The sequence below is a fragment of the Accipiter gentilis genome, chromosome 22 (assembly GCF_929443795.1).
Source record: "Accipiter gentilis chromosome 22, bAccGen1.1, whole genome shotgun sequence".
NCBI lineage: Eukaryota > Metazoa > Chordata > Aves > Accipitriformes > Accipitridae > Astur > Astur gentilis.
In genome coordinates this window covers 8,130,749-8,156,348 of record NC_064901.1, presented here as the reverse complement: position 1 = coordinate 8,156,348, position 25,600 = coordinate 8,130,749, and the positions used below count along the sequence as shown (strand labels likewise).

Here is a 25,600-nt window from a genome sequence, read left to right as displayed (position 1 = left end):
TACAGGTACCTGAAGTAAGGCGCTCTAATAATAAAGGGTTTCTGAACTGGGTATTCGAAAGCTGCGGGCGGACGGGAGCCAGAGGAGCGTGCGGGCAGGTTTGGAAAGGCAACCGGGAAGGGCGTCTTCGCCGGGCAGGGGAAGGCCCTTCTGCCTCCGCTGCCAGCCCGGAGCGGCTGAGCCCCCGCGGGCCGGGGCTGCTACCGGGGAGGGGGGGGGGGGGGGGGGCGAATTGCTTAAGCCCATCGCTTGCGGCGGGTCCCGGAGGCCCCGGGCTGCGCCCAGGTGGCAGGAGCGGGCGGGGGGGCGGGACGGCGGCACGGCAGCACCTGCCGGGCCTCGCCCAGCCGTGGGGCCGCCCAGCCCGGCGCCCGCCCCAGTGCTCATGCGCCCCGGGAGAGGTTTAAAGCGGGCGCGGCGGCGGCCGCCGGCTGTGCAGCTCCGCCGAGGCGCCGGGGCAGGGCGGAGGGGACGGCCACGGCACGGCAGCCCGCGGTGGGGTGGGCACGCTGCGTTGTGCTGAGCCGAGCTGCTCGCCTCGCCTCTGCTCTCGGCTGCCCCGGGGTGCGGGCGCGCCCGGCCGCCATGTGGCTCGCCCCCCTTCTCCTCGGTGGGTACCGCGGGGAGCGGCTCGGGGCCGGCGCGGACCGTCGCCCCGACCCGACCCGCTCCCTGTCTGTTCGCAGGCGCCTTTCTGCTCTCCAGCCCCGTGCGCGGGAGCGACGGCTCGGGTGAGTTGGCCGCTCTCCTCCCTCCACCTGTCCACGGGGGGGTTCTTCCCCCCCCCCCCCCACCCCCCCCGGGACCGACTCCGCCCGTTCCCTCCCCGCCGGGAGGCGACGGTCCCCGGGGCCGCCCGGTCGCGGGTCCCGGCTCGGCGCTTCCCCGGCGCGCCCGGTCGCGGCCGCCTCTTGCCGGGACGCGCCGGGGGCGGGGGGCGGGGGAGGGGGGGGCTGTCCCCGCGGTGCGCTGACGGGCCGCCCCGGGCAGCGGTGCGAGCGGCGGGGCCGCCGCCGCGGAGGGCTGCGCGGGGGGGGGGGCCGGGGTCGCAGCGCTGCCCCGGGGCCGGAGGCCGGCCGGGCCCCACCGTGTCGGGCTCCTCGGGAGGTGGCCCCGGGCGAGGCTGCGGAGTGGCACGGAGGATGTCTGGGAACGCTCCCAAACGGGGGTGAAACTCCCTCCTGGCGCAGGTTGAGGAAGAGCAGTGGTGACAGGTGTCCCCGTCGAGGGGAGTGCTGACAGCAAGAGTGAGTGGGAGTGTGTCTGTGTGTGTTACAAAGGCACTTGCGCGGTGCTTGGCAATTTGAGGCTCTCCGACGTATTTTTGGCCACGGAATTGGTTAAAAACTTCTTAAACCTGCCCTGCCGTTGTTTTGACCCGGAAAGCAAAAGAACGTGCTTAAGATGCCTGGTAGGGCAGGGGCTGCCTGTTGCACCGTGCCCTGTTGGACTGCATCCCTGCTGCTGGAGAGTGGGCTCCCTGGAGCCAGAGTCAATCCGTGGAAACCAGGAGCCATAGGAAGCTGCTGAAGAAATAAGGCGCCAGAAGGACGCAAGCGGTTTGTCTGCCCCTTCCAGCGGAGCCGCTCGTCGAGGGAGGGCAGGAGCCTCCAGAAGGATGTGCCTCCGGACGCAGGCCTGGCCTGCAGAAGGTGAGTGACTTCAGGCTTTTCTGAATGGCCGTTCAGGATTTCACAGCCATTAGGAAGCAGGATTTGCTGCTCATTTTGTGTTCGCTTAAGCATTTGGAAAATTCTTTTGTGCTAAATTGATAATAGCTGTATGACACAGGAATGCTATGGCTGTAAAAGCAAAAAAAATGCACAGCAATAGAAAGCCTACTCCAACCCCAATTCTTTTCCCTTTTACTTTACAGGTGTGTTACAGATGAAGCGCCAACAGTCTGTCAGGACACAAGCGAAAAGTTTTCTGTAATGCTTTCTCCCAGGGCTGGGGAAGAAGCCACTGTAATCTGAAGGTACCTGGAACCAGCTAAAATAACATTAAGGGTGTATTAGCAAAATGGAATATTGGTACCAGGATGTGTTTGTAACATGTGAACGGTTCCTGTAAGATATTGTCTCTTACCGTTATTCTGAGCCTAAACTAAGTAGCATTTGGTTACTGAACTAGAAGCTTGCAGGAACTTCTATAAAGTGCTTAAATTCTGTTGTTCAAAGTAATGGAAGAACATGAGTTTCCTCAAAAATCTACTCTATTTAGGCTTATAACTACTTAGGGAGATCTTAAAGGATCTTATATCTTTCCTTATACTCCCCCTGAAATGCATACAAATATTGCTCAGTTCAGCAGTTCTGGTTACCATACATGAGACGGTATGGGTGGGTGAACATTGGCATGTGATGGTAAGTGACCTTAAGTTGATCAGAAAAGGGCAAGCCTCATATTGAAATGAATGATATAGCCCTGATCAGATGTTTTTAAATCCCCTTGCTCTCATCCAGATCAGGATATGTGCTTAAGATTATATGAATTTGTTTGCAATCAGTGAATATGTTTTCCAAAATATAGACAGGTATATGCATGAGATATAAAAAGCAGGCTTGTTTGAATCCTGAGGATAAAAAAGGACTTCAAATCTCCCTATTTTGCAGAGAAACAATACTAACAGGAATAAGAAGCATAATTGGGATGTACTTCTCTATTTTATGACTTGTAAAGCTATCCTACCCTTAGGAATCCCTAACTTTTTTGTCATAATGTACATAGGGATTTTTTTTTCTTTACATAAACAAATTCTGCTTTCCCAAAGCAATGCATGGAAACTTCAAGATCAGAAAAGCTCAGATTTTGGTTATGGATTTTATTTTTCTACATTCTTTTACATTAGTGACTTCTGTCAAAAATTGAGAACTTCCTACAGTTGGGCATAAAACAGCTATTCAGGGCAAATCAGAGTATATGGGATGAGGCACCAAAAAGATGGACGCTGATGGAATGATTGAAAGCATGGTTATCAGATGGATGTTTTAGGAGACAAGTGAGCCTTTGCTTTTTTTTTCTTTTTTAGGTCAACAGTGATGGAAGACATTCATCCCTACCTTTAAATACGGCTTAAATCAGGAAGAAATACAGTTTCTTAGTACTTTGTTTTTCTGGTGTACTCTGATGTAGTGTGTTTCTGTGAGGCTTAAAGAGTGTGTGTTTTGACAGAATGGGATGATGGTCATTTTATTACAGTTCTGAAGGCCTAATGTTATATCACAAAACGTAGGTCTCTAAGTCTTCATCAGAGTCCAGAATGGGTAGGAGTCTAGGGCTGAGTCCTTTCCCGTAAATTACAAGCTTATCTTTCCTTCCAGAAATACATGGATTTAGAGTATTGGATCACATAAGTATCCAGAGAAATGCCTCCACTGCTACTGCTCTTGCATTCTTGAATTACAGTGATTAAAACATACGGGTTTTATATCGGTTACCTTATATATGTAGCCCTTTGGTGATTTCTGCTATGATGAAGTATCTTGGATAGACTAACAAAAACAACCACCTTCTTCAATTTTAATAGTAATGTCACATATGAAATTTAGGAGAATTAGTTTGTAAGCTGGCAAAGAACTATTCTATATTATCTAGTATTCAGACCCGATTAATATGTTATTCTGTTTGCAACAGATTGCTTGTAGTTTTATGGGTTCGATAGCTAATGATACATTACCTAAGAGGGAAGAACAAAATCCTCTGCAGAGTTGCTATCATATGTCTTAATTTTGGTACCCAGTACTTCTTGTTTTGATGCATCTAACATTCCTAATGTTAGTCTCACTTATAGAATTATAGTTTATAGAAAACTGTATCTATCTACATAGAAAACCAAAATGAAATTGCTGCTTTTTAATTAACAGCATCATGCACTTCAAAGTGTGCTTATCCAGCTGAGGTATGAACGGCTACAGCCCCTAGCTACAGTATGTCATCTCTTCAGTTCACACAGCAGCAACTTGCTCCCTTCTCTTGGAAGCCACCCTCTCATTGTGTAGACAAGGGTCATGACGGTCTTTAAACTGCCAGTGCATAAAAATCCCATGGATGGGTTACAATGGACTTCTGTGTTTTCACAACCAGGGAAAATGCAACAAGATTTTTTTTTCCCCCATCTTCTGTGCTATGTAAAATGTTAGTCTGACATATGACCGTAATTAGTAATCACCTGCTAGTGAGGGAAATGCAGATCTCCAAGTGATAAAGGGTTCCTTAGCTAGGCATGCCTAACTACTGTCTTTGTAGGCACAGCCTGCCAAGGAATTTAGTCAAGTACAGTACATTAGAAATGACAGGTATTAAGACTTCCCATGGCGTCTTGCACTTCTAGAGGCTGCAAAAATGTTGCAGGGTGCATGGCACAAGCAGTGCTGTGAGAGCAGAGATTACCAGTGATGCTCATTGCAGTGGTTCCTCCAAGGATATCCAGCCTTACAGCTGCTGTTTTATTCTGATGGTCTTGCTAGTTCTCATTTGGTGGCTATTACTTGATTCGTGCCCAGTAATTAGCTGATACAATTCTACAACTTTCATGAAAGGATTGGGGGACTCAAACAGCAAAGCAAATTGACTTCTTTCAGCATAATACCAGTAAGATAGCACTTTTAACAATGAAAATATGGAGCTTCTAGGTATAAGCATTATTTCTCAGACTTTTGTTTTTAAGGCAAATGTGTAAGACTAAACATGGAGGGGATGTGAGTAGGTAGGACTGTAAGTCCTAAAAGAAACTTCTCTATTTGTTAGGATACTTGAGAATTGGATTAAATCACTTTACAGTGTCTTGCTAGGTGGACAGCTTTTATTAGCTTGAGAAGGGAAAAATGAAGAAGTATTTACTGGTTTCTTTTTTCTTACTCTGGACTATATAGACATATTTAGCATATTTAAGTCACATCTTTGTGCTGACAAATAACAGCAAAGACTTTTCAGGAAGATGTGACTGGGTAGTTTAACATAATTTCTGTATAGCATTAATGAGGATTTACTTAAAAGTAAAACTACATGCATGGTCTATGAACGTATGTGTTAGATTTATGCAGCCAGAATGAACTGACACAATTTCCTGTGCACCTCTGTCTGTAACTATTCTGCTTTTCAGTTCTAAAGTCAGTGAGATTAGCAGGAGGTATGACCTTTTCTAACTGCTGATGAGGAACAGTATATGCTCCAAATACTTTCAAATACAAGCAGCTTATGTTGGGGTCAGTAAGCACCCTAGGGTAAGTGTGGAAAGAGTGGGCAGGGAAGCAGGTGGGAGACAGATCACTGATCCCTGAAACGGACTCTCCTTGGGATATAATGCTGTGGTGTATGCACTGATACATTGGCCAGCCTCTGTCAGCTCTCATATTAATATTGTGAAAAAGTAATACTCTGAGTGCATATAGAAAAGGTTCTTGCACCTTCTAGTGCTCAGCAAGGGCAAGATGTTTTCTTGGGAAGTTCAAAATAAATATCCAGTCATGGGTTGAATTTATGATGCTGAACTGATATTGATCTAAGCCCAAGCCCTAATTTGCTGTGCTATCGGAACAGCTAAATGTGCTGTCCCGTGTAGTAGAAGGATGGTAGTGAGCATCCAAGATAATGACCTCTAAGTTTTCAAAAGAAAAAAGCATCAATTTGCCAAGGAAAATTTTATACTGGTGTAAATTTGTGTCTGCACACCTACATTGCACACAACCAAGCACAGTGAAAGCTTAATGATAATAATCTGAGGAGCAACTTTTAAGGGAAAAAAAAAAAAGCAGAGTTCTATGTGAAAAATGCATGTGCTTCAGCTGAATAAATAACTTCTGTCTCGCTGGGTGAATCTGACAGTCCTTTGCACAATGATAATGGTGTAAATTTCACTGCAATGAATTGATGTGAATATTCTAGATGTTACTGTGTTACTGGAGCAAGGAGATGGGTATTTTTTTTATACTAGCCTCAGTAGGATTTATTGCAGAGGCTAAGGGAAATGCTGTTTCATGAATGTCACTGGAGAGAAGATTCAGTTTTCCAAGTGATTCATAGATGTCTTTATGGCTGGAGATTACTGTGGGGATGTCAGAGTCATTTACTTTCTCCCTTGGAGAGTGCTGTCTATTCCTGTGTTCCACCAGCCCTTGAAGGTCTTCCCCTTGCCCTTCTGTCTCTGCAATAAACTTACAGATGTGAATTGCTTTTCTTCCTGTAATATTCCTTGGAAATTATTTTAATGTTGTTTTGGTGTTGTTTGCCTTTTTACCCTTTCCACCTTTTTCTCTACTTCTTTCCCATAAATATTCTAAGAATATGTTCTTCCTTGTCATACCTGTATATTTGTAAGCTTCAAAGATGTCTTTACAGACATGCTGGAGCATAAGATGAGACACTGTACCTAATTTCAAATTCAAACATTGCTTTAAGCTTGGAAACTGTAGAGAGATTAAAAAAACCCAACAACAAACCCTTAAGATTTTCAGGTCACAGGTTCTTCTTCTTTCTTTAGCTTCCACTGCTATCACGTGCTTTACAAGAGGACTTGACCTTAGAAAGGAGACAGAAGATGTCCTTTGCCCAGCAAACTGTCCTCTATGGCAATTTTATGTCTTTGGAGATGGAGTTTATGCCTCCCTTTCCAGTGTCTGCGGAGCTGCCATACACAGGTCAGTCAGATGACTGCTAATCAATATATTAAGCAAGTTTTATATAGTCTTGCCACACTTTTAAACATTAACTTTTTGATGCTATCATAATAAAGATCTTTCTGGATTTCGAGAGCCACATTAACTCAGTAGGAATGTCATTAGAAGAAGATAGAACAAGGAAGAAAAGAATGGTTGGGTGGCTTGCAAGTTACCTGAGTTGTGTTTAAGTGTTCCTGAAAATGACTTTATTAACTTTTTCTGAAAGGGCACAGCAGCAGACAGACTTTCACTGTAAGATTACTTAGGTGTCACTGGTAGACATGGAAGGATACAGTTGAAATGGTAACTAACGGGAGAATAAAAGCAGATTCACTTTCTGACTTAATTTACATGATGTTTTTTCTGAAATTGTTGAAATCAGCTTCAGCTCCTATGCAAAGAGACCTACGCAATGATTTGGCTGAATGTGGTCCATAGATTATTGCTTTTAATCAGTGTTATGCTTTTCTGTTACAGCTTTTCTCTTCTGACAGTTGCTTGCTGGGTGTTAGTCTACTTAATGATCTCTTAATTAGACCAGTATCTAGCTGAATTCACTTCTGTATCAAACTGAAAACTAAAGACTAAGAAAAATATCCAGATAACCCATGCTAAACAGATGTCATTAGAGAAGCAATAATAATTCCACAGGGGAAGGAAAACAGGCTGGCAGATACCTCATTGAGGTTATCTGGGGTTTTGGGGGGTTGGTGGGTTGGGGTTTTTTTGAGGAAGGACAAAGATTTAATTACTTATTGGCAAGGTAAATTCTCTCTTGGATCAATTTTTAATAAGGACATGTTGGACAAAACCAGCTGGAGACAGTGAGATATCTATCTCAGATGCCTGTGGAAGGCAGACTGATTCCTGACTGTCAGTCTACAGGGAGTTTCAGACTTTGTTTTTAATGCTTTGAGAAAGCTTTTTTGGTTATTAAAGGACGATTTTTAGCTTCGTCTATTAACTGTCTGTATGACATGATACTTATTCACTTAGACCTTTCACAATATGCTTCCTACCACAAAGTAGATTTGAAATTTTGTAGGGTGTTATGACCCTTAAGATAGGACTGACATTTCAGCAGCAGAAATTTGGATTTGACATGAAGGAAAGCCTAAAAAATAAGGATAGACTAGATGGCCTGGGATATTATAGGAACTGCAATAGACAGTGCAGTTTCAAAAAACCAATAGACATCCATCTGTCTAGAATAACTACATAACTATAATTGATCCTATCTTGAAGCAAAAGTATGGACTAGATCATCCTGCCCAAACACTTCCTAATTTCTGAGAATTCTCTAATTAAATATGATGAATATATTTAAATGTAAATGACTTCATGCATATAATCTAAATAACTTGAGTTTCAAGAGGTATTCTTGACACAAATCATTATGTCAATGTATCATACTATATTACAGAGACCTTTCTAATATCCTATTCCTATGAATGAGATTTCATTAGCATTTGTGGATTATAACATAACTTGTCCAGAATCCCTTTGAGCACCACTGAAGCTCCTAGGTATGTTCATGTTAGCATATACATAAATTACAGTTAAACAAAAAAAATCACACCATCTTATTATATTTTTATATTCCAGATAAGACTACTGCTGCCCTTGCAGAAAGGCTGAAACTATTCTTAAAAGCTTAAGTGAAGCAAGATATTTAAAAGAAATGGGGGAATAATTTCAGTCTTTTTTTTATCCCCAAGCAACAGAAAGAAACTCTTTCAGAACATGTTGATGTGATGCTGAACTCTATCAGTATTTTTTATTTAAAAAAGAAAAAAAACCCTAGAATTTTATAGAGAAATAAATTACTAGAAGGTAAAGGAGGAAACTAAAGGGGTTTTTTTGAGTTAACATTCATTCCTTGATACTTCAAATGCCATAAAATCCATACTGAACATTTAAAATAATATTTAGGGGGCTATCATTACTATCCAGAAACTTATTTAAAGTGTCAATTAAAAACCTATAACTTTTAACAAGACTTCAAAAATTCAGGCTATTTTTATAGTATTTAAACTCCAAAGTAAACTAAAATGAACAATTTTTTTTTATTTTAATTGGATATAAGGAGGAGTTTTGATTAGAAACTCTGTCTGGAATTTCTCAAATGCTGTAAAGGAGACTGAGAGCTATGGTACTATGAGGGCAGCTAGAAAGAACTTGGGAGGTATTGTAGGGTCTGTGTGTATTTGTTTTTAAAGCTTAAGAGTTGGTTTCAAAGATAATTACATGTCTCCATGTGTGTGTTAATGCTAGAACAGACTTCCTTTTGATCATTCTGTAAAAAGAATGAATGCCTTCATTCAGTGTGCTTTAAGTGTCTTCGTGAGTGTTTAAAAAAAAAAGTTAGACTTCAGTTCTTCATTTTTCCAAGTTTAGGTATATATAAAAAGTTTGTGAAAATCTCTGGATCAAAGGTCTCTTTTTTCCCTGGAAAAAAAAGTTACACAGGAAAGCTGAGATTTCTTCCTGTTGTCTTTTTTTCCTAAGACAATGTTTGTATTTAGTGATGAAGCCATTTATTTTGACATTGTGTTTCTTCACTGGTTGCCAAAGATGTCTTTGCTTAAACAGAAAAAAAGCTTTTGCTATCAAGACCTTTTTTTCCAAAGGGATTGAAGACTTGAGTGATTTGAAAAGTCACAAAGAAAGTTCCTAACCAGTTCAGCTAGGTGGTGGTCTTGAACCTCCCATGCCAGTGGTGACAATGACTGTTAGAGAATTCCCACCAAGAAAGCTGGTGGGCCTCAGTTCTATCACAGCTGGGGAATACTTCTACAAAAGGAGGAGGCACAAGAAATGGAAGCTGCAGATTTCTTTTCAAGATTTGAATAGTCTTCCCCTAGGTAATAAAGCATAGGCATTTATACATCATGTAACTCTTCACTGAAGTCAGTACCTTATAAACTATGTGTATTATGGTTCACCAGCCCAGAAGCATAGGAGTATAGAAAAATCCATACTTATCACAGTAACTGTCAATATAAATTATACTACTTGTGAAATGTGCACCCCTGTTTCTAAAACCTGCATCTAACAATCTGCCTCCACAGATTTTGCGAGAACAATGAGGGCTCTAATACCAATGAAGGAATTAAAATATACTCACACTTCTGTGTCTTCCAGTAAGAATGTAAATTAACAATGTTCAAGTCTTCTGAATATGATAGACTGTAGTAAAGCATTTTGAAAAAAAGCAGAATATAGGTGAAAAGCTTCTGTTTAGCAGAACTGCTGTTTTTTGAAGACTACCTTTATATTGGGTGCTATTAGTCCTGTTGGCCTTTCATACTCGGAACAGAATTTGCTGCATGAGAGTTTTGTTGGTTTTGCTGCAACTATTAGCAGCCATAAATACTAGTTCTGGTTAAAAAGGGGTTAATGAATGGAGGAGAGGCTATAGCTGTTTGGTTCTCAGCTAATTTCAGTGCAGGCTGCAAAATCCAACAAAAACATGCAAAATACTTGCTCCTTCTCACTCTGTATTGCAATGGCTAAACTCCATATTGGTGTCAAAGTAACTCCAAGAAGATATTCCTAATAGGTAATCACTGTAACTTGCTGTTATCATGATGTAACTAGATATGCGCTTTGAGAATTTCCTAAATTTCATTCAAATAAACTAGTTGTGGTTGCTTCAGTTAACTAGGTGTACTCTACGTTACATTGCCTGGTGAGTGCAATATAGCTCTATACCTTAAGCACTGTTAAGTACCAGGCCTGTGCCGCTACAACGACTGTTGCTGTTACCTTATAGAAAGCACAGTCAGACAACTATCCACCATTTCAAGAAGCATCAGTCTTGGGAGCAGTGCTTCCTTATTTTTATAAACTGAAAATGATTGTGTGAGCATGAGTCAGTTCCCTGCTCCACATATGCTCCAGTTTGTGTGCTGGTTCCAAAATGAGACATGATTTCTTATTTTTTATATAAACCAAACAATGCTTATTCCTATGAGTAGTTCCATTCCTGTGAGGCAATTATTAACACAAGAAAATACTTTATAATGCATGTAAAGAGTTCAGCAGAATTCAGCTATGAATAATTCTGTATACTACAGATGAATAAGCTTTCTGCCTGTTTTAGTTTGTTATATTTGGCTTTTTCTCTCCTTATTTTATGTGTAATTACTCTCAGGAAACAGAATATTTATTTAATATTGTTCTTTTTCTGGGCAGAAGAATAAAAGATTTATCTGTCAAGGGAAGAATGGAGAACCTCCTACCAGGCTGACACTATGTAGGCATGAAGAACTGAGTTAAATCTACCACTGAGTGATTAATTGGATTAATAATCAGAAGGTCAAATGAAGGACTAGATTCTCAGCTTGTGCAGTTCTGTTCTAGTGCCAATTCCACTAAATGAAGACCTAGCCCAATGTGGTAGTTTAGATGCTAAATAGGCCTGTAAATTTTCTCATAACCTTTCAAAGTAGTCACAGGGTGGACCATTTCTAATTAAACATCGGGGTCCCAGAACTCAAGTGTAACAAAAGTGTATCATTGTATTACCAAGCTGGCCACAAAGTGGCCACAAACATAAACAGCCTCTGAGCTGCCCTGGTGTTTGCTAGAAGAATATTGACAAAAAAAGTTGTCTGGCCAGAGGGATTTCTGAGCAGCTGCAGATCCCCTGGGAAACTTTGGTATAGTGCCTGCTTCTGCTGCTGAGCCTTTTTTCCTGCCAAAAGCAATAGGGGTGCAGAGGAGTCAGAAAGAGAACAACCCAGGGGCCAGAGGATGCTGGCATGAAACCCTGAGCAGCTCCGTATCAGTGATTGAAGGCAATTAGGCAGCAGTAGGAGACTGCAGTTTGGAGAAGAGGAGGATGCTTCTTGGGGTGATGGAGAAAGGTGGATGATGTGGAAGGAGTTTGATGCAGCTGCTGATAATAGGAAGGAATTATGAGAATTCAGGTAATTTGCCTGTCTCATCTTAACTCCTTGAGGATGACTGTCTTCATCCAAGGACCCTATAGGAAATGCCAGCTGCTCTCACAGCCAGCACTCTGTTAACAACGGGAACTGGAACTTTCAGGTCAAAATTTTGCTCTTGGGTAGTATGTCAGGCCTTTATCTTTCTGCTCTCTTCCTTCTGCTGTAAAAGCAGATAGCCTACCTGTAGGCATATGATGAGCATGAAAACATACCATGTGAGCTTTTGAGCAAATGTTTTGCTTCTGGACTGCAAGAATAAATCAGCTCAATATTTACTTATTTCAACAGCTCAGTTGTAGTGCTGCTGTCCTTGGGCTTGGGACCTTTCCTTAGCATACAAAATTTAGCCTATGTTCAAAACTATTTCTCTTCACTCTTTAACATTGTTATACAACAAGGGGGAAAACAGTCTTCATCTATTTCACTGACAACATTATCTTTAGACAATTTTATCTAGCTGATCCTTACCTTACACTTAGAACTAAACCCATTTAAGGGAATAGCCACTTGGCTTTATCTCCAACATTTTTAAACAGGTCAATAGCTTATAAACATGCTGCAAAAAATGCTCTCTCCATCGGCCAAATCTGTCACTGCTCTTACACATTCTAAGAAACAATGGAAAATCTACCCAGAGGAAAAAGATTTTCACCTGGTGAAAATCTTTTTTTTTGTTTCCTCCTTCTTTAAACAGGAGATGATATTTCAGTTTTCTATTGCTGTGTCTAACATTACTGACTGTAGTTACATCTGTAAGGGTCGTCTCCTATGGCCGAAGAGTCTCATTGTGTCTAGGCATCAGTTTTGATGCAGAGGTTCCTTTAAAAATGCATTCAAAATTAAGCAAAGGCAAGCCAGACCTGTATCTTCTTCTCTGAGACTGGAGATAAACAGTTCTTGCACTTTGAGGAGGTGCATGAGGCTCTAAAAAGCTTCAGTCCCATCTGCTCGTATACCTCAACTCAGATTTTTAAAGTATGTTTTAGATGAAATTCCTATATTTCCTAAGACCTTCCCATATGTTTTGTTGCTGTTGGCCAGTATACTTTCTTCCATGAGCTACTGTGCAGTGAGGTACTGGACTGCTTCCTCATGTATCTGCTTTTCTGTTCAATTTGTGTGCATTTTTGAGTGAAGAATACCGTTCAGGTATAAATTATGATCTGTTATTAACAGTGAAGCTAGGCAAGAGAATGGACTGACAGCTTTTGTATAAAGTTGGATCAAGCAGTGCTGGCAGTAGCATGAAACGTATTGAGTAAGGAAGCAAAAGCTGTTCCTGGAAAATCTGCAGAGTTCCAGTTTAATCAAAACAGCTGTGGCATGCAAGTCAATCACACAGGAGCAAAAAAAAGCAGTGAAAATCAAAGCAAGTTGTAATGACAGAAATCATTCTAAGGAAATGCATAGGCACTTCTTTGCTGTTTAAACACTGCTGCAGATCTACACAGGATGAATCTCACTTTTCAAGTCAATCATAAACAATTGCAGGAAGGAATTTGCCACTCTGATTCAGAATATAAAGGCATACTGACAATATGGTTTATTCCACTTCAGCACGTTATGAGGATGCACTCTGAGTAAACTTGCTGGAAGAAACATCCCAAGTAAAACTGATGAGATCATAAAAGATGGCTTAAACAGTTGCTAACTTGCCTACAGAACCAAATGACAAGAGGAATAACTGATAAAGCTATAGCTCATGTTATATTCACATATAATATCAACCTCCTACCTGCATTAAAAATAGCAGAGCTGTTATGGAAATAACGTATCGTCAGAAGGCAGTCTAGAGTTTTATGGCTTGTGATGAAATACAGAATCAAGTGTTTTCAATAAGTAGATAAGGAGCAAATAAACCTACTCTGGTTTCAGTGGAAAGCTTCCAAATTCAATGGAGACTATCTAGACTATTATTTTTTCCCTGAATGATTATGTGGCAATCAAAATGAAAAGACCAATTGACAGAATTGGTCACACTGTGCCTAAAATAAGCTGAAATCATTGCTTCCAGGAAAAATTCTTAGGTTAAGCTTTCAGTATGAATGCCTTCTTGAGTTTAATTCAGCCAGCGCTCAAAGTTGCGAGCCCGTGACATAGGAAGTGGGAAGGCATACTAAGCTCTTCTTGGGATCTAACTTGGGCATAGATCAGGTTTGCTGATGTAAGCCCAAGTACCTTCACTAAAATTGCAAGTACAAACTTAAACTAGAAACTGTTCCAATTCAACACATATATTCTATTTCTGACACATATTTCCTGAGACACTAGTGAAGACTTGGATGCCAAAGAGAGCCAGGTACCAGAGAAGAATGTTATGTTCTAATTAGACTGAAATATTCTAAATACATTAATGTGTTATTTTTTCCCAGAGATAACTTTGCCTTACTGAATTTTCCCTGTCATTTAAAAATAACCAGTTAGAAGCTCTGGTCTGATTTTCATCTCACTGGTTTTTTTTTTAAAGAACTGTGAAGTACTGTTTGTATTTGCCAACTTTATAGTCTGATTTTTAAACTTATTCAGGGTAACTTTACTAAAGATCCTCTGCCTATATACTGTATACAGTATTCCTAGATGAGAAAATATCTGTATATTTTGAAACTACTATCATAATCTTCCAAGCTACAAGAATTAAATATTTATAACCACAGTTCAATTTAGAAATGCAAAGCACGTCCATGAACGAGGAATGTATTTTAACAGCAGTCCACAAGAAGATTTATGTGGAAGCTGCCTTCACCACAGATACCCAGAGCTCATATTACCAGAAATATATGCAAGATTTCCTAAACTCTGGCCTTGATTATTCTACTTTCACAATATTTTAAATCAGATTACATTGGGACCTCTTTTCAAGCAGGAAGCCAAGCAGATAAGAAAAATAAACACAAAGGCACACATTGCTGTGTTTATGTAGTCTTGAAATGGTTGTCTCCCAGAGTACTGTACCTGTCCAAGTACTACAAAGCATCAAGCTTTTACTCCCTCTTAGAGAAGCTTAACATTGCATTTTGGCCTCTAAAAATAACCACCATACTTTCAGTAGCACATAAAAAGAGATCTAACTAGTTCTGATGCCTGTTATTGTCACTTGAGGTATCCAAATACAACCAACCATAACAGCCTCCCTGACTGCAAAAACAGTGAAGTTCACTTTTGGCTGCTTTTAACCCTTAAGTTTTCTAAATGCATAAATCAATTGTCCTGCTACATGTTCACATGATTCACAGCCCATAAGCATCTGCAAGATTTTCAAACCAGCTATTTCTTCATTTGCCTCAGATGGCAGGACGGATCTGGTAGGCAACCTCAAAACCTGTTTGTTGTATCGTGAAATGAAATTCAACAAGGGAAAAATTATAGTTGCCGTCTCTAAGAACTAGACTATAACCTCTAAAAACTTGTCTAGGGTCTGGGTGTTTTAGGTTTGACCACCTTCTCAGTTTTGGAAAAATTTCTCTGTAGATTTTGCTACAAGTTTTCTTGTTGCTTCTGTTTCTAAACTGATGCTTCTAGTAAGGCATTAAGGAGTATAATAGTCTTATAATACTGAATATGACTTTATAAGATATTTTAATCAGTAAGCTTCTTGGTATTTGTTCTGAATTATTTTTTTTTCATGAATCCATTATAACTGTATATTAAGGATGCATTGCAGTATGCTTCAACTAATGAAGATAGCTATGACTTGTTAACTGTTATCTAAGTATTCCAAATTCTGAAGCTGCAATTTGGTATGTTACTCTACGTCTCTGTCAGTAAAATTACATGGTTGAATGGCATCTGCTTTTGATATACTCTTTCCAAGTCTAGACTGAAAGCAATCCAGAATCTTACATGGATTGAGTTAGTAATTTGCATTTATTTCATTCATTTCAGATTTCACATTTAATGTTTACTACAAGTTAATAAGAAGAATAAGACGCTTTAGGTTCTGTTCTTATAATTATCAGTAATCTGATGGCTGTTATCAGTAATGTTTACCACTTCTGACTTCAGTCTGTAGTTGCATAACAAGATAGCCTACGTATCCATTACTACTATAAACAGCAATTTTTCTTCCCTGTTTTCTTAGCTTTGGTCATTTTGTAGCTAAGTGTACCGAATTTTGTTTCAGTCACAAATATTCATGAGGCATAATGAGCTCAAATACGTTTTGCTGAAGCTCTTTCCTTTAGGAATTGATATGTCCTTGAAACATTTTCTTCTGTGTTAGTCTGAACACTGCCAGAATTTTAGAAATTCCTGATCTCTTCTTAATAAGTCTGCATGGTGCTCTGCAGAATAGTTTCTTTTAAAAGTCTTTTCAGCAATTTATAGCTTCTTTTAGCCTGAACACAACTGCCTGCCTGTATGGCATCTTTTTCAGGAGGCTAGTGTCCAATATACTAATGATGGTATAATTGTATTGCATTTTCTTGTGATTAAAATGTCTGATTTGTAACAACTTTTTGTATCTCAGCGGGGTGATCACCAATGCAGGAGGAGCTGTAAGGGTACAGACTCTCCCAGGACAGGAAAACTACCCTGCTGTAAATGCCAATGGGATCCAGTCTCAGGTGCTCGCCAGATGGGCTTCGTCCTTCTCAGTGACTCGTAAGTGGATCACACTTACTATTTTGCAAACTATAGTTGACATATTAACAGAACTCTAGGAAACTTCTTCAGTGCTTCTGTATGCATGAACAAATGTGATTGCTATCTGTAGTAACAAAAGTATTTAAACGCATTTTTTAATCTTCAATTTTCCACAATTTCTACTACTCTAGCTATTCTGCAGCAGAAGCTGATATAAAAAATGGATCACAGTTATTTAGAATATAATGACATGATAGCAAGCAGTTGACAGTGCAGTTCCATGACAGTTTAAACTGATCTAAGTCAGTGCTTTCATATTGCTATTGCAGTCCTGTCCACCTACTGCTTCCAGCCATATAGTTTTATCCTTTTTCTCGCCCTGCCTGCCTTTGTGCAGACAGTAGCACTTATTGGGCCCTTCAAAGAGCTTGTGTACCGTTCCCTGCAAACAGAACACTGGCCCTCCAAAAATAGGAATAATATCAACTTAGATGTGATGCGGTCATTAAGTTACAGTGTGACATGGTGTTTTTTTCAGAAGTTTTTGTCTGCATAGTTGAGATACTGTGCCTGACTGCAAACCAGTTATCATGCCCTGCCTCTTGGGTGAGGTTAAACCACCCTCATAAAAATGTATAAAGAAGCCTACTGGTTATATATGTTGTTGTGCTTTCAAAAATATTAAAGAGTATGTGTTTTCTGGTATATTCTTTCAAAGTTTGGGAAACAAATCTCTCTAATGCATTCTTATTGTTTGTATAGCTAAAATTCAGCCTACTCTAAGATACTAGTAATCCTTGTATAGTGGCCATTGCAAATTAATAGCTAAGAGCTTGGAATTACAGGTGCTTTTGATGAGATTGTAAGTGAAATCCACTTCCTCAGATCACGTCTAGAAATAATGTTTGCTATAGTTCAAAAACTCTCATCAATTAGATATGCTGTAATTACTCATCAGCTGCTATTGTTTCAAATGCAGAAGCTCAAAGGAAAAGTTCATTACCTGTAAAACAAGGAGTGCAATACTGGATTGCACCAAAGATCTGTCTAGGCCCATGTCCTACTCCAAGAGTGGCTAATGGCAGATGATGAAGAAAGGTTATTGGGAAAATAGCACTCTTCAAACACTTGTAATTTCATCTAAATATACTGAAATAGAGTAAATTTATTCTTCCAATATTTTAACAGGTACCAAGAACACAGCACTTGAAGCAGTTGGGCGATCAGTATCAACAGCACGTCCTTCTACAGGTACGAGATCTCTTCAGTAAGGGAAGCATCCTGTGGTAAGATGTGCTACAGGGGATGAATCCCTGACTAAAATGCCATGTTTCATATGATTTGTTTATTTTTAAAGAAGAAAATATATACAATATCTGTTTTTGCAGTATATCTTTCATCAGCAAAAAGAGGAATCATTTGTAATCAAGGAGATTGATTCTAACTTCAGTAGTGCTCACATGAATTATGAAAAACTTGAATGAATTTTAAAAAGTAATATGAGTAACAGAAAGGAAGGAAAGAGTTCATAAGCTTCTGTAATATTCATTCCAATTAAGCAACAGAGAAGACAGACAATCCATTCCCTCTTACAGAACTACTCAACGGCTGAGTGCTGTCAGGACTTACATAACAAATTTAGATGTTATGCAAATTTCTTCCCAGAAAATGCTGCATTAAAAGACTAGATCAGTTTTTATGAAGGTTAGTGGTATATAAATACTGGACTTGGATCTTCTTTGTGAATAGACAGTTTGCTTTACAGTTGAAGTCAGAGTTTGCTTCCAAACCATTAAAACTGCACAGTGTACAGCAGGATTGCTAACTGAGAAATGGTAGCACTTGGGTTGGTGAGCTACAGCAACCCACTCAGCTTTTTCCCTTTCAGTAATGAGCTAGGCAGGTGTAGAAAGGAAGGTTAAAATGTTTTATTTGAAAAAGAGTATTGTCTAAGGAGCAAAGCAGTAGTAGCGCAAGTTTAATAATTAAACCGATTGACAGTTCTTACTGCAGATAGATTGCCATGTAATTCTTGGAGTCTGAGCTTTTTCTCATTCACTTTTGACTGTTCATCTTGTTCTTAAATCATCCATTCTGTTTCCTTCACTGAAGGTAAAAGACCTAAGAAGCCACTTGATAAAAAGGCTGGAAACAAAGGTAGGAACCCACAGATTCAACTTCTGCAAAGCAAAATCCTAATGTTTATTTGGTGTTAAGTAAGTCTAATTATTTTGGATGTTCACAGACTGTAAAGCTGATATTGCATTTCTTATTGACGGAAGTTACAACATCGGCCAACGTAGATTTAATTTGCAGAAAAACTTTGTTGGAAAAGTAGCTGTGATGTTGGGAATTGGAACAGAAGGGCCTCATGTTGGAGTCGTACAAGCCAGGTAAGAACAGATCTGTACAAAATATAACTGAGTGATTAATAAGGTAAATTAAATAAAACCACTCCCTATTTTGCAGAACAGTATTCACTCAATAATTGCAGATGAATTGCAAGAGAAAGCAAAATCTTTCCAGCTGCAGTACTGCTTGCTCTGTGCTACACTGAGATGTCCATGTGAGAAGGCATGAAAAATTTGATCATCATCTGCCTCTGGTACTTGATATTTGGATTGAGAGGGCAGCTGGACTTCTCACAGCCCCTCTGCCACTGACAGTTTTGTAGCTCATCTTAGCAAAACAGCAGAAAGTACTCTGTAAAGGGGAGATGGCTCTTTCAAAATTGTAGAGAGGGTATTGTCACAATTGGCTGTGTGTAGATGTACAAACCAAAAACCTGCTCTTGCCAACCTGTAGGTTATTACAACTAATATTTTCAAATTGTAATTGGTCACTGTTTTATTTTAAAACTATTCATACTACTATGTATGTTCGCAGGCTGCAAAACAGCCTGAAAGCCACTGCAACATCCAGCATGTCGGTAAAAGGTTTTTTGGAGCCACAGGTCAGTTTGCTAGTGCTCAGCAGTAGCAGTTTTCCAAGGCTTAGCCATTTTGGCTGTTGCTTCTGGAATAAAGGAAGCACAAAGCAGCCTTTAACTCTCTTATTCTAAGAAGATGAAACATCTGTTATATTGACACAGAATTTCTCTATTGCATTTTTCATCATTAAGTTCTGTTCCTCTCCCCTGCCTTTAAGACAACTGCAGAGTAGATGTCTGTGTCTGATTTAATGACCTAGGCTTGCTTTTATAGTCACTAGAAAGACCACATTCATGGCACAAACCAGCTCAACCGCTTTGGATGCCTCTTTTAGGATGTGATGAATTGCATCCTGAAAAATCCAGTCTGTCCAATGTAGACATCAAAATATGGGGGAAGTGAGCCTCACTCTTGCTGTCCTGGGTTTAAATACTGTGAGGAACAATTCCTGGAGAAACTGAGTAATCAGTTCAGTGCCTTGAACATTCAACTCTTCATCAGAAATGAATCTTAGATGCAATAATCTTTGTATCTCAAAATGTACCATTTTAACAGTTATTGTGCCATGAGATTCAGCACTGCAGACCAACTCTGCTTGGCACAGGGGTTCATTCTAGTGATTCTGATGGAGCATCAGGCCATTTATTCATAGCAGCAGCTCTTTGACCTGCAGGTGTTTTTCCTTCTACTCTTCACATGACAAATTTGTTTCCTACTATAAATCAAAAGTGAAATCTGGGAACTTAGTGAGGCTAAAATCTTTCATTTCTTAAATGGAGTCAGTAGCTAATGCACCTTAAAACTTCTCAAATAACTTAAACTGTATTTCACAGGAACTTTTTAAAAACAAGGTGTTTGTCATACAAATAGTGGAAAACCTGCCAATTTTCAATTACACAAATGCATTTAGTTTAACATCTGGCATGTTCAAAAATTTTTCCTGTATATATTTTCAACCTACTGTTTTCAGCTGCTTGATAAATATAAGAGTCAATCTGTTCTTGATTTACCCACCCAGCTAAATAATTCCTCTTGCTAAGGATTGTGAGAATTATTAAGTGAGGATCATACTTCTATTTTAGGAATTAAAAATAGAAAGAAGAGTGTACATTACCAAGAACAAAATGATTCAAAGTGTATTTTAGCTTGCTAATGCCATAGCGGTATGAAAAGTGAACTACATACTTTATTACTCTGTTTTATATTTCCACAGTGAACATCCAAAAATTGAATTCTATCTGAAAAACTTCACTGCTGCAAAAGAAGTTTTGTTTGCCATAAAGGAACTAGGGTTCAGAGGAGGCAATTCTAATACAGGTGAGTTCATAACTCTGCGCAAATAGAAATTATTTATATACATTTCCACATGCTTATTTATTTTAATATATATAAAACTATGTGTATATATATATACACACCGAAGTTCTTATAATTCAGTTAGGGAAGAAAGCATTTTAAATGCCACGGTCACCTTAGTCAGGTTCAACATTTTTCCGCTAGAACATTGCCACACCTTCCATTTCATTTCCAGAAGTTAGGGTTGCTTATTACACATTTAATTAGAGTAGAAGTGCAAATATCACTTCCTGCACTTAAACAGTAATCAACTTTTCACTAGTACCAGAGTGATATCTTGAGACAAATTCATATCTAAAAGGCTTAGTGTTTCATTCTTGATGAGTTGCTAATTAAAGAGTTAGAATAATCTTGGAATTAGTAGTAAGTGGTTGTGAAGAGATGTTTGCCAAATGAGGAAACTGAGCATTCCAAATATGTTGCATTTCACAAGCTAAATTTAAGTAGCTTCTCAACTTCCTTCTGATTAATTTGGCAGGCACTAGTATAGCTACTTCCTAGTACAAAACTAGACCTGCGGGTGAAAAAATGTCAGTGGTTTCTTCCTCAGCTTTATCTGTGAGTTTGGGTTTTTTTGTGGGGATGGTTTGGTTTTGGGTTTTTTGAGGTTGGGGTTTTTTTTTGTTTTTTTAACTTAAAGATTGCTCAAGCTTCATTATCATCAAATTTCCTGGGACACTCTTTTGCTTTTACAGTGGGTTAGACCTGTAATCATAACCAAAATCCAGCACAATTTCATATAGGAAACTGGTGTCAAAATGTAATTGCATTATTTCTTCATATTCTTTTTCTGTTCAAAACTAGGGAAAGCTTTGAAGCACACAGCTCAGAAATTCTTCTCTTTAGAAAATGGAGCACGCAAAGGAATTCCCAAGATCATTGTAGTATTCCTAGATGGGTGGCCCTCAGATGATATAGAAGAAGCCGGCATAGTGGCCAGAGAATTTGGAGTCAATGTATTCATTGTATCTGTAGCGAAACCCACAACAGAGGAGCTGGGAATGGTACAAGACATTGGTTTTGTTGACAAAGTAAGAATGAATATCATTATACATTTTTCAGTCATGGGTATGATTCTAGAGAATTTACTTCATGCTAAAATGTTAATGAAGTAATGGTTTTATAAATGTCTGCGTATATATAAATGTAAAATTAAAATACTGTCTCAAAAATGTCAGTTGAAGCTATCCCTGCTTATAAGTGATTTAAAAGAATATCAATAGGAAGCCTAAAGAAATGCTGGGTTTTTTCCTGCTGAAGGGGGCTACACAAAGGTACTGAAATGCTATCACTGTCCTCCCAGTTCAGAGCCTTGGCCAAGCTGTAGCTCCTGAACTTTGTAATTACATAAAGATCCTCAGAGTAGGAGATTCCCCTATTGTAGGTATGGTTAAATGTGTCAAAGGCAATGAAACGCAGATATGATATCTCCTATCCTGAACTGGCAGATAGAGAGGCATATCTTGCAGATGTTTTCCCTCAATTTCTTTACAAACCAGCCAGCAAAAAACGCACCCCACACCCCCACCATCAGGCTCCATTTCTAACCCACCTTTGAAAGGAAATCATATAGGATGTCTGATGATTATCCATACGACCACTGTGTCAGCATTCACTTCTTGACTTTTTGTTTTCAAACAGGCTGTCTGCCGAAACAACGGCTTCTTCTCTTACCAGATGCCCACCTGGTTTGGTACTACCAAATATGTAAAACCTCTTGTCCAAAAATTGTGTTCACATGAGCAGATGTTGTGTAGCAAGACATGCTACAACTCTGTCAACATAGGTTTCTTGATAGATGGTTCCAGCAGCGTTGGAGACAGCAACTTCCGCCTTGTTCTTGAATTCATCAGCAACGTTGCAAAGGCTTTTGAGATCTCTGACATTGGTTCCAAGATTGCAGCTGTGCAGTTCACATACGATCAGCGTACCGAGTTCAGCTTCACAGACTACACCACTAAAGAAAAAGTCCTCTCGGCTATCCGGAACATTCGCTACATGAGCGGTGGCACTGCTACGGGTGATGCCATTTCTTTCACAACCAGAAATGTGTTTGGGCCAATGAAAGACGGACCTAACAAAAATTTCCTCGTTGTTTTGACTGATGGTCAGTCTTACGATGATGTTAGAGGACCTGCTGCTGCTGCACAAAAAGCAGGTAAATGATGTATCTTTAAAAGCAGTGGAAGTTGATTCATCCTATTTATGCTGTATTGTAAATGTTAAGATTTTAAAGTTTGCAAATAAAGCCCCACTGAGTGAATCAAATGTCATGTCTCTTTTAAATTCAGCAAAATGTAAGCCCCGAGGAACTCTTTTCCCTTAGGATGAAAAGAACCAGTGCTATGGAGCCAGGTAGACTCACTCATGACAGCGTGGTGAAAAACATATACCCAGTCTTATTTCCCTAAACAGGAGAGAAATTAGTAGATTAAAAAATAAAGAGCCAAGTAGAGAAGCTCCAATCAGTGATGGCATCTAATACAGCATGACTCCTGCTGTTCGTCATCATCTAGGAAGCAAATAAGCAGTTTGGGCCAGAAAGCTTAGTGGGCTGCTGACGCTTGAAAGCACTAAGCATACACAAAGGATCCAGATTTATTTTCAAAATCATTTTACACTTTTTTACTTGTGTTTCAAGACTGACATTGTAATTGCTGCATTCATCTGTGTCACTACAAAAACCAACTAAGACGCTAGCTCTTAAGATAACCCGTATTTCCTTCAGGATTTTTACTGAGAGAAGTCTTCTAATTCCTGATACTTAGTGGCAAAATCTAATAATCTTGGGCAGACTGCAGGTATTGAAACATGCTTTTCCAATCCAGATTTATTCATGTATGTAGAAACGGCTGTTTTTCTTGTATCCGTAGGCAAAATGGTCTTAACTTCTTTTTTCTTTTTTCTTACTGTAGGAATAACTGTCTTCTCTGTTGGTGTTGCCTGGGCACCTCTGGATGATCTGAAAGACATGGCTTCTGAACCAAGAGAATCCCATACTTTCTTCACTAGAGAGTTCACAGGATTAGAGCAGATGGTTCCTGATGTTATTAGAGGCATCTGTAAAGATTTTTTGGACTCTAAACAGTAAAGCAAAAATCTGCTGTTCGATATTACTACTTTGAAACTAAAAATCATGAAACTGAAACAGTCCCTCTAAAGTACAGATGTTCTATTCTTATATATGCTATCATAACGCAAGGGAAGAAGGGCTACTTTGGGTTTCTATAGTCAGTCAAGGATTCATGTGAGCTTGTTAGAAGTTGTACGTAATACTGGAGTGCAGAATTTGGCCAACAGCTATTATTTTCAATACATGTATAGTATCCCCAAGTTTAAAGCTATGCATATCGTGCACTTAAAGCTATCAGATATCAGCAGAGGAAACAGTACAGCTCTGACATTTTTGCTGTCACTTGTTAGATGTCTTATGAGTTAAACAACATAATTTTAAATACACGGTACTATCATCATCTTCTATAAGCCTTCTGTAGCTTATGATTCTGTATCTTTTCAAGTTCTGCTGATAGCATGAAGTACTTTCAGTGCTACAGTTGCACAACATCCATTATTGCCAGGCAGTTTAAGAAAAGATACAACAGATTGTAGCTAATCAGTCTATTTTTACTAGTTGAGGTTTTGCTATTGTGAATGATACTGCCATCTGGTTGGCAAAGTTTACATCAAAAGACATTTAACTTCTACCCACAGGCTTCTGTGGATCTATGTTGTTCAGTTCTTTTGGCACAGATTTTGAAAGGTATTTATGGCACAGTAGTTCTTTTTGAGGATCTGGATCTTAACATATTAGCTGATACTACTGCTTCCTACACCACTGAAGTCAACAGTGATATTCCTAATATATCTAATAACGAGATTTTTTTTCCTGTCTATGCTTTGTACTGTCTTGATTTTACAAAGTTGTTATTGGCTAGACAGCTAGAGTCAGGAATCTTGGGCGAAGAGATTAAATTAGACCACACACTGGGAATTGAAAGGATTCAAATTCAAATGTATCTCAAACCTTGAAACCTAACTAATTTATATCAGATTACAGGGTTAGAAAAAGAAAAGAGTAGGCTGACACGTAAGTGGGATTCAGTAGCTCACAGAATAACAACTTTCTAATGCTAGTAAAAACATCTTTAAAGATGTGTGAGGTTATCTGAAGATGAAAGAATAGTTTTCTTGAAAAAAGGCTTTAATTTACTTACATACTTAGTAATGTGTTGATGCATTTATACCTACATGCATGTGGTTAAAATAATGCAATATTCACCGAGTTATTCCAGGTTCCTGGTGTGAATAACATACTTCAAGTATTCTTTAGAAAATAAAGGTTTTTGAAAGTAAAATATACAGTGTTTAAAAAAAACAGCACAGCACTTTCCCTATCAATCTAGGCTTTCCCTTTTTTCCTCTGCCCCCGCTGTTGATTGTAAAATTCATAGTAGTTATGGAGCAGCACAGAAGGAATTGTATTCATCAGGCTTCTGTTGTGTATTTTTAATAACTTATGACTGGCTATATATTACACTAAACATGAAAGATGCCTTGTATTTTTCTATTAATTGTTATCCCTAATTTTGTTATGTGTTTATAGATAAGAGTATTCAGCTATTGCTGTATAAATTCATATGCAATATCAACTTTGTGCAAAATTTTAATTCATTTAGTTTATAAACTTTTTATAGAAATATACATTGCAAGAAAACTGGGACTGCTGCTATCTGTTTTAACATCCTGTAATATAAAACTTTTTATGATGAACCTCATGTAGTATAGCTTGAGTAAATTGCATGTGATGCTTCCTAACTGTCTGTATTATCTTAAATCCCAATTTGCAAAAGAAAAAAATCCTAAACCATCCTCAAATAGCAAGGATACTACTTATACAAATATTTTAATTTGAATGAGTTAGTATCAATGTTTTAGTCACTGTTGATACTCAGTATGATGCTAGTTGAATCTTCTGAATATAAATCCCATGTAGGTAGTAGAATCGTATTTTCCCTCCCACTTTGTTCATGTCATTCATTCATGAAGGAAAAAGCAGTTCTGGATCTCTGGGACACTGAAACCTGCACAGCTAAATGTCCAAATATTCCCATTTCACAGG

The 25,600-nt window shown here is 39.2% G+C and overlaps 1 protein-coding gene and 1 long non-coding RNA gene across 2 annotated transcripts; both read left to right on the top strand.

The window, feature by feature from the left end:
* Positions 1–428: 428 nt before the first annotated feature.
* COCH (cochlin) lies at positions 429–25,130 on the top strand. The gene is made up of 11 exons (XM_049825927.1): positions 429–610; positions 687–731; positions 6,482–6,638; positions 16,080–16,213; positions 17,384–17,446; positions 18,308–18,352; positions 18,441–18,588; positions 20,339–20,442; positions 21,286–21,512; positions 22,123–22,639; positions 23,397–25,130. The coding sequence occupies exons 1-11, from the start codon at positions 586–588 to the stop codon at positions 23,570–23,572; spliced, it is 1,641 nt and encodes a 546-aa protein (XP_049681884.1). The 5' UTR covers positions 429–585; the 3' UTR covers positions 23,573–25,130.
* LOC126049470 (uncharacterized) lies at positions 1,042–6,203 on the top strand. Its single transcript, XR_007509199.1, has 3 exons — positions 1,042–1,652; positions 1,877–1,978; positions 3,032–6,203. It is a non-coding gene; the product is annotated as an uncharacterized LOC126049470 (long non-coding RNA).
* Positions 25,131–25,600: the final 470 nt, after the last annotated feature.

Bases quoted from the DNA above. Each gene is read 5' to 3' on its own strand.
- COCH (XM_049825927.1), top strand. From the start codon at position 586: ATGTGGCTCGCCCCCCTTCTCCTCG. The intron at 611-686 runs GTGGGTACCGCG...GTCTGTTCGCAG, and splicing joins GCTCGCCCCCCTTCTCCTCG to GCGCCTTTCTGCTCTCCAGC. The intron at 6,639-16,079 runs GTCAGTCAGATG...TTTGTATCTCAG, and splicing joins TGCGGAGCTGCCATACACAG to CGGGGTGATCACCAATGCAG.